The sequence below is a fragment of the Ruditapes philippinarum genome, unplaced genomic scaffold (assembly GCF_026571515.1).
Source record: "Ruditapes philippinarum isolate M1 unplaced genomic scaffold, ASM2657151v2 ctg739_1_1_1_1, whole genome shotgun sequence".
In the NCBI taxonomy this organism is placed as follows: domain Eukaryota; kingdom Metazoa; phylum Mollusca; class Bivalvia; order Venerida; family Veneridae; genus Ruditapes; species Ruditapes philippinarum.
In genome coordinates, this window is record NW_026857088.1 from 142,774 (window position 1) to 159,640 (window position 16,867).

The following is a 16,867-nucleotide window of genomic DNA, read 5'->3' on the forward strand; positions in this document are numbered from 1 at the left end:
TTTTAGCAGCAGACCGTCACTTAAAAATACTTACAGGTTTGAATTTTTTGTCTTTCTTCCCAAGGAAAGATAGGAAGCCACGTTTAGCTTTTTTCTCACCGGCAGACGGCATATATGGAGAATCATCTCTTGTTCCACTGGCCTCTTTATTTGATCGTGCTGCTGCAAATGCTAGGTCAGGCATCGATCTTGAACTAGCTGCTTCTATCATACCTGAAACAGGTGTAAAACATACATTAGTTAAATAATTAACTTTAATGCTGCAATATATAAACACTGAAACAGCAAAAATGATTGTCCAAACTTATTTTACTTCCATTATATCATAAAGTTTGTCGCCATTACCTGTTCTTACACCAATCGACTGACACTGGTAAAAACCGGCCTACTTTGGAAGCCAAATGTGGAATTTTTTGTTCATTTCACACAAGGTATATTTTATTCAAGCAAAGTCTGAATACATATGAATTTTTGTAGAAGACTGAGTTAGAACTGTTGGTGTGTTACTATATCCAAATTTCACAACATAGCCATTAAAGGAGACAATTTTAAAACCTAGCCATCAAGGGAGACAATTTTCCAATTTAGCAATCAAGGGAGACAATGTACGATTTCAACAAACTAGAAAATGTAACATTTCAAATTCAGGTATAAAGTGTATAAAGTGCACATAATTTATCTTTTATTTATGTCTTGGAATGCTAGTGGCATAATAAAGACTTTTCTGTACAGGAATTCTGGAATTACTGGATACAATGGCTACTCAATTAAAACATTTTAATGTCAAAGTTTCTTAAATTCAAAATTTTAAACATTACAATTCCATCACTTTATTTACAAATATGTTAAGGGTTAACAAATTTATATTTCATTAACAATATAAGAATCTCCAATCAGTAAGTTTGACCTTTTTGCACTAAAACTGTTGACTGTATACAATACTCACCAATTGAAACAAAGTTAATTTCACTGGATTTTAGATCTCCAACAGTCACAGAGTCGTCGAGGGAGTTGTTTGGGTTGCTTGGCAACAAGAACACGTATCGTGATGGGTCGAAATTCTTCTCTTTGCATATAAGCTGGCGAACTTCAGCAAGTGTTAACTTTGGACTAATCCTTAGCACTTTCTTTTGGTTATGAGGTAGATTAACCGTGAAACGGTATGTCATCTGTAAAATAGAAGAAATAAATGTTAATTTCATGGTTACTTTTTCCTGAAAAAGTTGACAGATCTGAACAGATTTCATCACTTGCAAAATATATATATGATATAATAACCATTAAACATGGGTTTATATGACCACAAGTAACAATTAAGCAATGACGTTGTAAAATCACCATTTTTTTTCCTCACACAAAAAGTCACATAATTAATTTGGAACATGAAAATAATGTCAGAAATTTATGATTAAATATGCATTATAAATTGAATATTTTCATTGAATTTTATATAAACCATGATGACATATAGGCAAATATCTTCATAAATTTCTGTGAGATGCATCTTGAGATATGTTGATAAATAGTCAATTGTGGTTTTTGACCTGAGTAACATGAAGAACAAAATAATATACAGAATATATCTGATAGCACCTTTGAATTATCACATGGTCATAGTAAATCAACATTTAATATAACAGTGTTCAATTGTGAGTGTTTGTGTAAATCTCAATATTTGCTGTGCAATTAATTTTAAGAATTGTTTTAAGAACATGTTGATGCTTATCTTTTCAAAATTATGACAATCTGGTGGTGAGAGACACTTTTTCTCAATATAGCCATGAAGCGAAAGAATTTTACAGTCATGAAGATAGACAATCTTAAATCTATCAATAAAGGAAGACAATTTCATAATCAAGCCATTCACAACCTAAGCATTAATGGAGACAATCTCACATTCTTGCCATCAAAGGAAACAATGTTACAATCTAACCATCAAGGAAGATAATTCACAATTTTATTATCAAGGGAGACAATCTTTTATCTAACCTTCAAGGGAGACAATTACACAACCTAGCTATGAAAGAAAATAATTTCACAATTGAGTCATCAAGGGAGACAACCTCTCATTTTCTTAACTATGTTACAATTCATCAGACCATCATGAACTCTCAAATCTTCACAATTAAAAGCACTTGCAACTGCTGTAAGTGTTTTATCTATTGTTGTATAGAGTGTACATTAAACTACCTCATTCATCAACCAACAATATACTTCCTCAGATATCACAATTAATCTGTAAACAAACAGTACTTAAAATTCATGTCTCGCTGTCATATCACTTGAAATTTCACACTTATATTGTAGCAGGACCTTTCTGAATAGATGTTGTTTTTGTTTGTTGTTTTTTCCTCTCCTGATTTTTACACTGATAACAAAACATTTTTGAACATATCTTAAGTGGTCTATCTACCTAAAGGGGCTTTCCTGGATAAACTAGATAACTAACCAGTAATTAGCAACTTCTTCCCAGTGACTGCTAATTTCACATGATTTTTGAATAAGTAGAGACAAATGACAATTATATTCATTCAATGTCAGATATCAGTTTACATGGTGAAATTACGCCTCATCCAAGTATCGAACCGGCGACTCCTAGGTTACTAATATGATGCTCTCCCTTTTGAGCAAAGCTAGTGAACTCAAAATAGATGCAAAAATAAGGGCTCAAATATCTGTGTGGAGCAGAGACACATCTCTTAGGTCTTGTTTTAGATATTTGTTTGTTTGATTAGGTTTTACGTCACACTGATACAGTATAGGTCTTAATTAAGGCGATGTTTCAGCTTTATCGTAGAGGAAGACATACATTATTTCAGGCACGAACAGGCACATGAGTGGATAGCTTCCCCGCATGAAAGAATCCAAAGTCTCTGTTGGGATTCAAACCCACAGTGGTAAGGGTTGTTTTAGATATGACGAGACTTGTATCACTTAGCTCAACACTAATCAAGCTGATTTTGTACTAAGAGAACTACTCAGCTCACAATTAAGAACTATATAATTATGCATAATAAATGCAAGATTGATGGATTTTAAGATCAATATTATAAATATAATTTAGCAATCAAGATTTTTGTAGTCTAGTTTAACTTTAAGCACATCAGTGCAAACTGGCATGGCTCCTTATTAGTGGCACATCAAATAATTATTACCTGTATCAATTATAGGGTTACAAAAAAATATGCTATTGTTATACCACGGTCCAGGTACCACAACAAAACAAAATACCATTTATTTCACACCCAATCTTCAATAAGTCAAAAGCTATTGATTTGCTACATTTGACACTTCATCAGTTCAATACAAACCAGTCTTTGTCTGTTTTATAACCAATTTTCACAAGAATCATTTCACACCAGCCCTACATTTTCCCTAATAATGTTTCTAATTGTTGTGTTGATTACTATTTGTAAGCTATTTTAGTCAACTCACGGTACCCACCCATGCTAAAAGTTTATTTCTTTTTCTCAGTGTTACAATCTTGCATATTCTAACAATTAAAGTTTTCTGTTAAAACAAGTCTCAACTCTTATTTTTGTTGTGTTGAAGTCAATGCGACCTTTCAGTATTTTCAGTTACCAATGAGTACTCTTAATAGGGCAAGTTCTTTGCTTAGAATGCTAAACAACACCAGAGGGGCTTACAAGTATGACCTGGCACAACAATAACCCCGACAGCTACACTTTCATTTCTAACAATGTATGAATTTCTTCAGTGCCAGAGAAAAACCTGTTCTTTTAAATTCTACACTAATCAAATATCAAATTTTATTTTCATTAATATTCAAATACTAAATTTTATTTTTATTAATATCATAACACAGAAAAATATATCAGAAAAGTATATCATATGAATGCTTACCCAGGCAGAACAACAATCCATCTTTAAGTTTATTATTGTTCGGTGAAATTTTATTTCACTGGAATTCCTGATTTAATATTTGATAAACATGACAATTTACTGGTGTCCGCTTTCATTTCACTTCATGACCCGTATGATTTTTTATATCCAATGCGGAGTACTAATATAAACCTCCATTGTATTTGCAACATACTTCCCTTTCAGTCACTCGATCCTGATCATCAGTTTATTTACATATTTCAAATTGTTTCTCTAGATGACACTTGAACATTAATAATAAACAACTGTAATCGTGTATTTTTAAATGCTTATCTATTTAAAATGTCGCCATTACATTAAAAAGAAAATGTCCGACTACTACAATAACACGATAATTGACATTTAATAAAAAATATATATCTTATCACAACATCAAGTCTTAGTGTAAAAGAAACGTACTACGGCATTGAAAGTATAAACAGTAATCTACACTTTTTAGACAAAATGTTTACAAAATTTGACACTTGTTCCATATTTCCCTAATTGAAGTATTAAAATATTTACATAAAACTGTGTTCGAACGATATATATATAGATATCATTTCACAATCCGTCTCGCACATTTTATGAATGCTTTAACTTAAATAGAGCGGACACTACAGTTGAAACAGTTCCAATGGAACGGAGACAATTTTATATAATCAATAAATCTATTATGACAATCTTGTCTAATGAAGGCACTGCATGTACACTTATTGAAACCACCCCGACACCTAACACTTCATCAAACAGCTATTAGTGTTTATGAAATAATGAAAATATATCTGTTACCATTCCACGATAAAACACTTGAACAGATAAAATTTGACACCATAAATTTTAAGACCAAATATTATCTAGCATGATCTCGTAACTTGTATGAAAAGATCGGAATTTCAAAAAATTGGAAATGAAAAATGCAGTCACTAATACTGCACCAGGCATAAATAATATGTATCATAATTATATGATGTTAAGTTTTACATTGATGGCGGCTAGTTATGACACAGTTAGTGTACAACTGGATCATAAAGTGTACGATTCATCGAACTGTTTGAAGGATAAAAACAACAGAAATCGGTTCAATACTCTCAAGTATGTCAAATACTTAGATCTTAAACTTCCTTGAAGCATTTTGTAAGGAAGGAGTGACGATCTCTAAACTTCATCAAAATCATTCACAATGCTCAAGTTTACAATATAATTTTGTCAACATAAGTCACTACATTTGGTAACTTCTAAGTCAAACTGTGATTAAAAAAATATCTTAAATGAAAATTACATTCCTCCTAGGCATAAAGTGATCACTAGAAAGCTATGTTTAGATACGCAATTTACACTGTTGTATCAATCACTTGAATCGAACAACCTTACAAAAAACTTTGCACTTTAAACTGTTCCGTCTCGTAAATTTTATTGTTTTCATAAAATACTTTCTATCGTACAAAACACATAAGGTTCGAAGGAGGGCAATAAACACACGGCTTTAACACTCGCTTCACGTGTAAAACATTTATGTATTCCTATCAGGTAATCAACTCCTCATTATTTCAACAAAACTACGTATATCACACATAAACACAGTATCACAAGAATGTTGAAAGCTTAAGAAGAGTACTTTCCTGAACGCGTTAAAATCATGACATCAGCTACTTATCCAGTCAGGATGAACAGACTGTTGTTTCTATGTGATAAAATCCAATGATTATTAATAATTAAAATCAAAATACCCAGAATCCATTGAGAAATTAACGATGTTAATCAAGAATTTATGTCAATACAATGCAAGTGAAAATCGGTCTTTCATGTAGAGCATGTGTTTCATTAGTGAATATTTATTTAGGAATATATACATTCTTTACTTTGCAGGCATTCCATTAGGATTGGAATCAAATGTCTGAAATTTACCTGAATTATTGTTCTAACAAACCTTAATGATGATTAAGATAATGGCCGCCACACTGCGAACAAAGGCAAAGCAGACGATCAAACAGAAGCAGACGACACTTATTTCCCATGAGACAGTGTAAAATAACTAGAAAAACATTACTTTTCTATTACATTTTGATGATTCCCTGACAATTTGTTTTCATGAAAGCTTCATTAGAACATAAATTAATAATTTTTAAATACAAGTTGTCTCCCCTGAAAAAATTCCTATGGGAAGTTAAAATTTTTGAAAAGGTGACTTATGTGTGTCACAGGGTGAGAAAAATGTGCAGCCTGACCTTGACTAGAACCTGTGACCCTTGGAATACCGTACTAGTACGGCTATACCGACTGAGCTATATAACTGCCTGTTACACACTATCTCCCTATATTAGTGAACAGTTCATTACCATGACATATTTATGTCTAATACAAAAAAAGGGAACACTTTAATTATAATTTTATGAGCAGTAGGTAGTTAAAACAGCAGACCGCAGATATTAGGTACCAGGACTCCTATACAACAGTAATATAACATTTTCAACTTCAAACAATTTATTAACGAAAGTAAGAAAAGATTTGGTACATCACCTTAAAACAATCCATTTTTAAGCTGCTGGTAAACTATCCAAAAAATTCAACACAAATGGCCTTCTATGGCTTTAAACTTCCAAGTTACAATGCTAGGTCATAAGCTACTAAATTACAAAAACCTATTCATCGATAAATATAATTTGACAATAATCTATACATTGATCACATGGTACAATTATTTTGAAATTTCATATACTATCTTTGAGACATTTTTCATTCAATTCTTATTAACCATGATCAGGCATTTCTGTGTTTGCTAATAATGAACGTTTAAAGGTCCAGCCTTGAAATTACTGTGTCACGAAACTCTTGAACTAAAAAAAATACTAATAAAACCCCCCCAAGAAAACCACACACATGTCTTTTTCTTTTGTTTCTTTGGGTTTTTTTTTTTAAATATCATTGACAATAATTATATACATATTAACATGTACTTAACTTTAAATTATTTTTTCTCACATTTTTGTTATTGGAAGAAATTATTTAATGTTACTTTAAATACTTATATACTAAAATTAGAAGTTAGTTGAGAATTACCCAACAGCTTTTACAGTTTTTCCAATACCACCTTTTAACAATAACAATAATAAAGTAGAACCATTCCAAAAGCATTTTTCTTTATTGTAAATATTGTTGCTGAATTGAAGTGGGATTTAAACATAAGGAATTTTACAGTAAAGTGTGATAAACAAACAGTGGAGACATATAATCATTGTATATGGATAAATGGGCGAGAAAAATTACTACCACCACCCTATGTCAGATAACTACTATAATGTTTGATGGTCAACTTATTCTGATAAAAGAAGGAATAAATGTGATAAAAGATTATGTTACGCATCTAGCCGCAACATTCCATGATTTAAATTACCGGGTAAACACCGACAATTATTTAATGTGGTAATTATTTAATGTTCATGTTTGTATGGCTTGTTTATTAAAAAAAAAAAAAAATATTTATTAAAATAGAAGAAATGAATTGTTTTGTTCCTTTTTTTTTAACAAATTGCTGTTTTCCATTTTCATTTTTGTATAAAAATGAATTTTTTTACAAATTCTGTTGTTCTTTTTATTAAGTATGAATATATCCAAAATTAAAGTATAAAACTGATGCAAAAATAATCAATTAAATTTACTCAGTCCATTAATAAACTGGAAAAAAACATTTACTGATAAATTTTTAGAGAGTACTTGGTAATTAAGTGTCCCCATTGTACCATCCAGCAGACTGCGTGAACCAAGCATGACGATTGAACACTTGATCAACAATTACTGTATCATATTCTTAAAACATACTGAAAAAATCTGACACTTCTGAATAAAATATACATGAAAAAAAATATATATATATATAAAACACTTTATAAAATATTAAAATTTCTTACCATTACCTTCCCTGCCTATAAACATTTAACTATTACTTTTTCCTATATCACTTAATACATGTATTTTCCTCTTTTTGAGAAGGAAAAAAAGTAGAAGAAAAGAATGCTAGTCGAACATTGTTGTGGTCACTGCATAAAACAGTATCAAATGCTTCTTAACTATTGTTACAATTGGATGGGTCCAGGGAAAAGAAAGGCCGCTCAGATTTATGACATATTAAAATATTTGTAAAATATCACAGCTTATGATTATACAATCAGTGTAAGGTTGTACAAGTGCATTCAAAGTGTAGGCTAAATCTGTATAATCCCAGATTAATAAATAAACATATTATATGCATTAAATGTCAACACAACAGTGCTTTCATTTATCCCAGTGTCAGGTAAACAAATTGTTAAAAACTGCACATTCTTCTTCTTACTAAGTATAAATAGAAAACATTAAGGCTCATAAAAAAACATACATTCAGTCAAAAACCCCACAAAAACAGGACCTGGTGGTTTGCAATGACGATACAGTACTGACTTATAGCAGTCTTTAAAATAAAAGATTGTCTTTCATACAATTTTTCTTTTCACTATGATATTTTAAAAATTTGTTAAAGTAATGTATCTTTTTTAACAAGACCTTTTTCTTAGTCACTGAGAGTTTCAGAATTCCTACATCAGAAGTAGTTTCAAAATTTGACCCCAGAACCTAAATGTTCTTAGTACTTAAAGCTTGTGTTGGACCTGAGACAGTACATGTAGGTGCAAAAAAAATAAGAACGACAAAGAGCACAGGGATGTCCCTGTTAAACAAGACAAAAAGCAGAAACAAGATTGCATTTGAGAAAAATGCTATGCCACCGCATTAATACCTAAGCTCTAGGCCTTTTGGGCATTTACAAGAAGGTATTTTAAGTTTTTGAAGCCTTGTACCTTGTACCTACAGACAATAAGATTTTTTTATTTTTTACTATATGTATATATTGAAAATCAATGACCCCCGGGGCGGGGGCAATTTTGACCCCAGGGCTATAATTTGAACAATCTTGCTAGAGGTTCACTACACAATGTTTCATGCAAAATATCTAACCTCTAGCATTTGTCAATTGCTAGAAGAAATTTTTTTAAAGTTTTTACTATATACATATAACGAAAACCAATGACCCCCGGGTCAGGGCCGATTTTGACCCCAGGGCTATAATTTGAACAATCTGGGTAGAGGTCTACAACACAATGCCTTATGCTCTAGGCCTTTTGGGTCTTTACAAGTAGGTATTTAAAGTTTTTACTATATGTACATATAGTGAAAATCAATGACCCCCGGGGCAGGGCCGATTTTGACCCTAGGGCTATAATTTGAACAATGTTGGTAGAGGTCTACCAGACAATGCCTTATGCAAAATATCTAAGCTCTAGGCTATTTGGGTCTTTACAATAAGGTATTTTAAGTTTTTACTATATGTACATATAGTGATAATCAATGACGCCGGGGCAGGGCCGATTTTGACCCCAGGGCTATAATTTGAACAATCTTGGTAGAGGTCTACCAGACAATGCCTTATGCAAAATATCTAAGCTCTAGGCCTTTTGGGTCTTTACAAGAAGATTTTTTAAATTTATTCTTATAATTCCTTTTGGTTGCCATGGCAACCAGATTTCTGCATGGAATGAAATTCTTTGAACAACTTTGGAAGCCCTTCACCCAAGGATCAATCCTGCCAAGTTTGGTTGAAATTGGACTATTGGTTTTTCACAAGAAGATTTTTTACATTCACTATATAATCTATATAACAATGACCCGGGGCGGGGCCTATTTTGACCCCAGGGCTATAATTTGAACAATGTTGGTAGAGGTCTACCAGACAATGCCTTATGCAAAATATCTAAGCTCTAGGCTATTTGGGTCTTTACAATAAGGTATTTTAAGTTTTTACTATATGTACATATAGTGAAAATCAATGACCCCGGGGCAGGGCCGATTTTGACCCCAGGGCTATAATTTGAACAATCTTGGTAGAGGTCTACCAGACAATGCCTTATGCAAAATATCTAAGCTCTAGGCCTTTTGGGTCTTTACAAGAAGATTTTTTAAATTTGTTCTTATAATTCCTTTTGGTTGCCATGGCAACCAGATTTCTGCATGGAATGAAATTCTTTGAACAACTTTGGAAGCCCTTCACCCAAGGATCAATCCTGCCAAGTTTGGTTGAAATTGGACTACTGGTTTTTCACAAGAAGATTTTTTAAGTTCACTATATAATCTATATAACACACACACACACACACACAAACAAACACACACACACACAGGTGAATCGCTATATGCCACCGCATCGCAGATGCTGCGGTGGCAAAAAACAGTGTAATGAGTATATTAATAAAGGAAAGAAATTTTAATATGTTTACACATAAATTTAATTGCCAAAGTTGAAACTAAACCATAACAAATGCTACAAAAGTTACCTTGTTTTCATAAAATCACACAAGTAAACTCAGTCTTAAGCCCTTGCCAAACAAAGTTATCCACCAGTTTGAGCCAAAATATTTTGAACAGTATACAACACTTAATTTTACAGGATATTTAAGAAAAAAAAACCTAAAAATTTACATTAATTTCATTTATATGACAGTTTTAATGCTTAAAAAACACGTCAAGCTTTTAGTATATCAGATGTCATAATAAACTCAAAGATTGCATGCTCATGTTAAAAAAACTCATTTTTACTTGAAAAACATTATACTCTGAACTGTCTTTAAAACATGGCTGCACAATGTATGCATGGTCATAGAAAAACATTTCAGGCAAACTAATGTAAGAGTAATTCCCTACTTGATTCCAACTTTAAAGACCAAGTTTCTTCATGATACAATTCATGTCAGCCAAGTTAAGAGAAATTCCCTGCAATTGATACAATTCATGCCAGCCAAGGAAAGAGTAATTTCCTGCATGTCAGCCAAGTTAAGAGAAATTTCCTACGGTCAGCCAAGTTTAGAGTAATTCCCTACATGATACAATTCATGCCAGCCAAGGTAAGAGTAATTTCCTGCATTTCAGCCAAGTTAAGAGAAATTCCCTGCATGAAACAAATAATGTCAGCCAAGTTAAGAGTAATTCCCTGCATGAAACAATTCATGCCAGCCAAGGTAAGAGTAATTTCCTGCATTTCAGCCAAGTTAAGAGAAATTCCCTGCAATAAACAGTTTATGTCAGCCAAGTTAAGAGTAATTCCCTACATGATACAATTTATTCATGCCAGCCAAGGTAAGAGTAATTACATACCTGATAAAATACAAGAAAGCCAATTTTAGTGTATATTCCTGCTATAAAGTATAAAATATAACTCATTCTCACATAGCCAAGTTATTAAGTTATGATATAAGTTATCAATAACACAATCCTTGCCTTAGTTTTTTTATCTACATGACTGTAATCACTGTATTATATTTGGGTTGGGAGCACAGGTGGCAGAATCAGTGTTTGGACACCCCACCCCTATCTGCCCCTGGACCCCTACTACAACCCTGAAAAAAATAATCCAACACTCTAAGGCTTACTATAAGGTACCAAATACAAAACCACCGATGAAATTATATAAAAAAAAAATTTTCCACTATCAAATCTATAGTTATAGAAAGGTGAAAAGCCTACTATATGTTCATTTGCCAAACATTGTGGAACACGGGAAATCGTCGTTTCTGCGACTGAGGCGCATTCCGGCAGGATTTCGCTGCATCATTCATTAACATTAATAAAAAGAACTAGAATTCCACAGCTTATCTAATTCAAGTCTAACGAATATCACTATCATTCCGATTTTTTCTGTTTCACGGTATTTTTTGAAATGTCGTAGCCATTTTGCAGTCTGATACCTGGGTTGAAATACGCGATCTGATTGGACGAGCCAAATTTGACGTCCAATCAGATCGCGTATAACACACAGGTATCAGAATCCAAAATGGCAGCGACAAGTCAAAAATTACCGTGAAATAGAAAAAATCGATAGAATATTGATATTCGTTAAACTTGAATTAAGTAAGCTGTGGAATTCAAGTTCTTTTTATTGATGTAAATGAATGATGCAGCAAAATGCCTTCGGAATGCGCCTCAGTCGCCGAAACGACGATTTCCCGTGTTCCACATTGTTTGGCAAATGAACATATAGTAGGCTTTTCACCTTTCTATAACTATAATTTTGATAGTGGAAAAAATTTTTTTTTTATATAATTTCATCGGTGGTTTTGTATTTGGTACCTTATAGTAAGCCTTAGAGTGTTGAATTATTTTTTTTCAGGGTTGTAGTAGGGGTCCAGGGGCAGATAGGGGTGGGTGTCCAAACACTGATACTGCCACCTGTGGTTGGGAGGGGTATGAATTTCAATTAAAAAGTAAAGAAGAGCTGCAAACCCATAATTTTCCATTTATTTAACTATTCATATGTCATTTGTAAGGACATTTTGAATCTTTCATAATCATACAACTTACTATGTACCCTTGCAAGTATTGCAGAAATGTTAATTAAAAACAAGTTCCACTTAACACTAATTGTAAAAACAAATCTTCAAAACAACTTTAGAATAAAGATAGGCATGCTGACAACCCAGAATTTCAAGTATACATTTTATAAACTAACCACATTCCTAAATAATGAGTTGTAAAATAGAATAAGAACATCTTTTATAACTTCAGTTCAGCTGTTAATTAATACAGATTTTTACATATATATATATTTGAACTCCACTATTCCAACATTTTTTCAACAAGAAAAAGGAGCGTAAAGCAAACATTTTAAGAACACTATACCCTTGAACAGGTATAGTTCACACTTATTCCATTGAATTGTCATGTTTTCAACAACTTACTTACACTCAAACTGGGTGAATATATATAATGGATAATATGTATATGTTTCACATTGAGCAGAAATTTAGTACAGAGAAAATGCCTGGCAAGTATGCACTCTGGCGACAGAACTGACTATAACACTGTCAAACTTTGATGCTCACAAAAGGCTGAAGATTCTTAAAGGATCCAAAAAAGACTATGGGACTAAATAATGAGCAACTTTTTTAAATGCAAACATAGCTTGCCCATCACTTGATTTAACGAATGAATCATCTATGACTTTATACAAGGACTTACAAAAAATGCCACACTGGTGTAACTAATGTTTTATAAATTCATCAAGTTGCTACAGCATTGCACTGAGCCTGAAATTAACCTTCGTTATCATTGGGTTAAATTAACAGCCAGTTAAGAATTAAAAATTTAATTAAATATACAATGAAGTGTAACTTCATTTACATAATTATCTATTGTGTACTGGATTAAATAATACTTCTAACAGCATTAACCCTTAGCCTGCTGGGAGCAATAGATATTACCCATGTGACCAGTGCAGACCAATATCAGCCTCTTGCCCAACAAATTGTATGCCGTTGGACGGGCTTTTTATTATGTAGACCGTGGTTGCCCTCTGTGTAATATCATTTTGTAACAGTGGTCAGTCTTGCAGTGGAAATATTGAGACTTATATGAGCCCCTTATATTGTGCCATCTGATCATGGTCTGCACTGTTCTCTACTCAGTTGGTATATATTTTGAAATTTTCCTTTTCATAAACAATGAATGGTTATAAACGATGAATGGTTATGTCCAGATTGAAAATATAATGGACAAGCCCTTATAAAGATAAAGATGACTTTCCTGTGACACAAGAATGGAGGCAAGCCCGTATGTATGTCCATGCAGTCTTATCAAACTCTTCACTGTTAGCTCCTTAACTTTTGAGCATTAAAATTGAAACTCTGTTTTTTAACAATCCCAAGCACAAATTTAAAATACTGGGCAAGTCCATTTTTTAAATTCAGTATTATAAATGTTAAACAATGTATTAACAATAACCATCAAACATTATATCATACCAGAAACTCCTTCATTGTTGACACAAGAAATCGTTGTACAAAGATTCTCCTTAAGTTAACCAGTATTTATCCAGAAAGAACACAGAATTTATCCTTTTGTGACCTTGTCACTTTAAACATCCAGAATTTTAGAAATCTCCGGAAAAAAAAAACAAACAAAAATAAGAAAATCGTGACTGAGTGAACAGTCTTGTGAAAAAAACTTGACTCGACTAACGGGCAAATGACAACACCCTGTAATAGAATACACACTATCAATGGTGATAAATTGTGTTTTTTAGTGTTAGAAGTCCAGGTACATGACATAAGATGACGGGAGAAAGTTGACAGCAATAATTGTCCCCCAGGGGAATATCAGATATCTTTTACAACATATATTATACCTTATATTGATCTTATCCCCCCACCCATTTCAATATAAGATAGTGTCCCCCATCTCACACAAGATAGCATCTCTGATAGGGAAGATAAATCAATTTACATTCAATAATTGTAATAATATACTCAATTTTTGGCATGAATAAATAAAAGACTTTTTTTTACAACTGATTTTGTAACAAATGCCTCAAGGAAATAATGTCAGGAAAAAGTGTATTGAAGCCTGTCATCTTTTCAATGTTTTAATTTAGTTTGCATGAGATTCAATAAGAATTAAAATTTGATATTTTCATGAATTTTATTTAGGTATATTTTGCTTGAAATTCTTAGTCAGCTAAAATGAATTTCATGATCCTAAAAATAAGTTTGCATGAAATGCTTAATATTAGTTTGCAGAAAAATCTTCAAAATCAGTTGCCATGGCATTTCAGAATTTATACTTTTACATAAATTCTTTAAATCATAAATCTGTTTGCATGAAATATTAAAATTAGTTTGCATTAAATCCTCAAATAAGTTTGCATGAAATCTTTAAATTGGTTTCCTCATAATTACAATCCTTCATTTCACAATTTTTATCAGCGATTTCAAAATCTTACAAAGAAAATTGTATAAACTCCAGTGTTACCTGCAGAAGTCACTGTTTTAATAAAAAGCTGACAGCTATTACATATAAGTGACCTTTTTAGAAAAAAGGTCTGCTCAGATTCAGCTAAAAATAGTGTCAGCAAAAAGTATTTCATAAAAATAACAAGATATTTGCATGTTTTACAAACATTATTGTTCGTGTTAAACGAACTATGAACGTGTTTTTGACTCTTTGCAATCTAATTTACATATCCTTTTAAACATTAATTAAGATACTTTTGTATGTTTTTATTACTGATGTATATAATTAAGACAAGTGTTGTGAAAATGTGACAAGGAGACTATAATTAATGTCTCATTGTTTACAACTTTGTCATTAGTACAGATATATATAATATGTATAAATTATTTTACTGGTGTTTCAATAACACCTACACCTGTAAGTCTCCTTCTTGTTGTTTACTTACTTTAAATAGACTGAAAATTGCCCTTTTTTACATATTGGAGGGATTGAAAATATTTTTTTGCAGAAATGAGCACCCTTCGATAAAGATCTGGACTAATTACATGTGTGCAAAAAATTTCAGATCATTCTGTCGCAAAATATTTCTATTGTGCAAAATAACCCTAAACTGAAAAATGTATATACCACTTAGTGCAATCTTGTTTTTACTTGCATTTTTAAACACATCGAGACGAGTAATGCATGTAAAGGTTTTCGGGCTCAACTAGTGGCCATCGCCCAAAGACCCTATTCAAACAGGCACCTAACCAGTACCATTGACCTCCTGTAAGCTACAAATAGATAGCTTTGCAAAATGAAAGAATTCTAATTTCAGTATTTTCAGGTCATATCAAGAAAAACACTGTCTGAAGTAAGTCACTGGTCTTCATAAAAAATGGTAACCTGCCTACTTAACATGATATAAATTAGTCACGAGTGCAGACGGCCATAAATATTAATCTAAAACAAGGGTAGGGTCATTAGCAGTTGACAAGTAAAGATGCTATAATGTCTTGTTAACATGTATGATCAACAGTTTATCATGACCCTACATATATACATATATATAGCTACATGTAATATTCAAACACCTTCAATATATGTACCTGCATAACGTTAAAGCAAAGTCACATGATTTGTATTGTTATAATTGCTATTGTATCTAGTTTATTTAATTTCGAGTTGGGTCACAATTTGTCATTCCAGCTTATAATTTATGAAGTCCCCTGGCCTTACCCAATTCAACTGCACATTATCTGATGGAGTCCCCTGTCATTATTCCTACACTAAGCCTACTTGCAAATAATCACTTCTTGGATATGATATGATATGATATGAACATCATCAGCCTTTATACAGATTATAACAATTAAAGGGGACTAAGAAAATATAAATTTCACTATCTAAGGTAAAGAATGGCATAAATATTTAGTTTGTATCATTGGATTTAACCCTAAATCTGCTTAAATTTTTAGATAGACTTGTCCATCTACCAATTATTCAAATTGGCTTTTTTCCATATTTGGTAACATCAAGAATATGAAAATCTAATGATTAACCAACAGTATAGAGCCTGTTCAGACTTTACAAATGTGCAGGTTGACCTGACTATATATACTGGTGCCAAAGGCTGTTAACTTTTGAATTGGTTAAATAACTTAACAGCAAATGCTTCAGAGAAAAGCTGTATTATTGATTTTATGTTAGTCATATTTGAACTGGAAAGTTTTAAATGAAACTTTTTAAATGATGTAGTTTTAACATTGTGGCAACTAAATGTTTTGTGCAAAGTATGCTTCTGTACATGATTAAGATGTTAATGATATATTACTTTGTACTTAAGTAGCAAATGTGTAATGCAAGACTCTCAGTGCCTCTTAATTTTAACCAGAGTTTATTCACTGTCATCATAAATATACTAGCCTACCTCAAATGGTTGCGCAGTTGATTTTGGGCGGACCTTCTCCTCCACTTTTTTCTTAATTATTTGAACAGACACCTGTTTATCCTCCCCGGCTAACAGACCAATAGTTTTATTGGCTTTAAAATCAATCTGTTTCCATTTGTCTCCGGTCAGGACGACCAGGGAGTGTGCTGCGGGGTTCAATTTGTTTGAGGCCGCCAAGTTTATCAACAGGTCCATCATAGGAATGCTGTGAATGTAAAATCAATTAAAGGTATAAGTACAAAAAACGGT

General features: G+C 32.3%; 1 protein-coding gene across 17 annotated transcripts in view; it reads right to left on the reverse strand.

Annotated features, from left to right (window-relative positions):
• LOC132748739 (protein cordon-bleu-like) overlaps positions 1–16,867 on the reverse strand; it is an 82,243-nt gene that overhangs the window by 17,895 nt on the left and 47,481 nt on the right. For 14 of the 17 annotated variants that reach the window (XM_060738368.1, XM_060738364.1, XM_060738362.1 and 11 more), the window contains exons 3-5: positions 16,598–16,823; positions 947–1,169; positions 35–213 (exon numbers count right to left, since the gene is read on the reverse strand). In XM_060738368.1, the coding sequence (XP_060594351.1) occupies positions 35–213; positions 947–1,169; positions 16,598–16,823 (628 nt within the window). Of the gene's footprint in view, positions 1–34; positions 214–946; positions 1,170–3,864; positions 5,448–6,402; positions 6,433–16,597; positions 16,824–16,867 lie in introns of those variants that run through there. The other 3 variants (XM_060738375.1, XM_060738374.1, XM_060738373.1) reach the window with 3 other exon arrangements.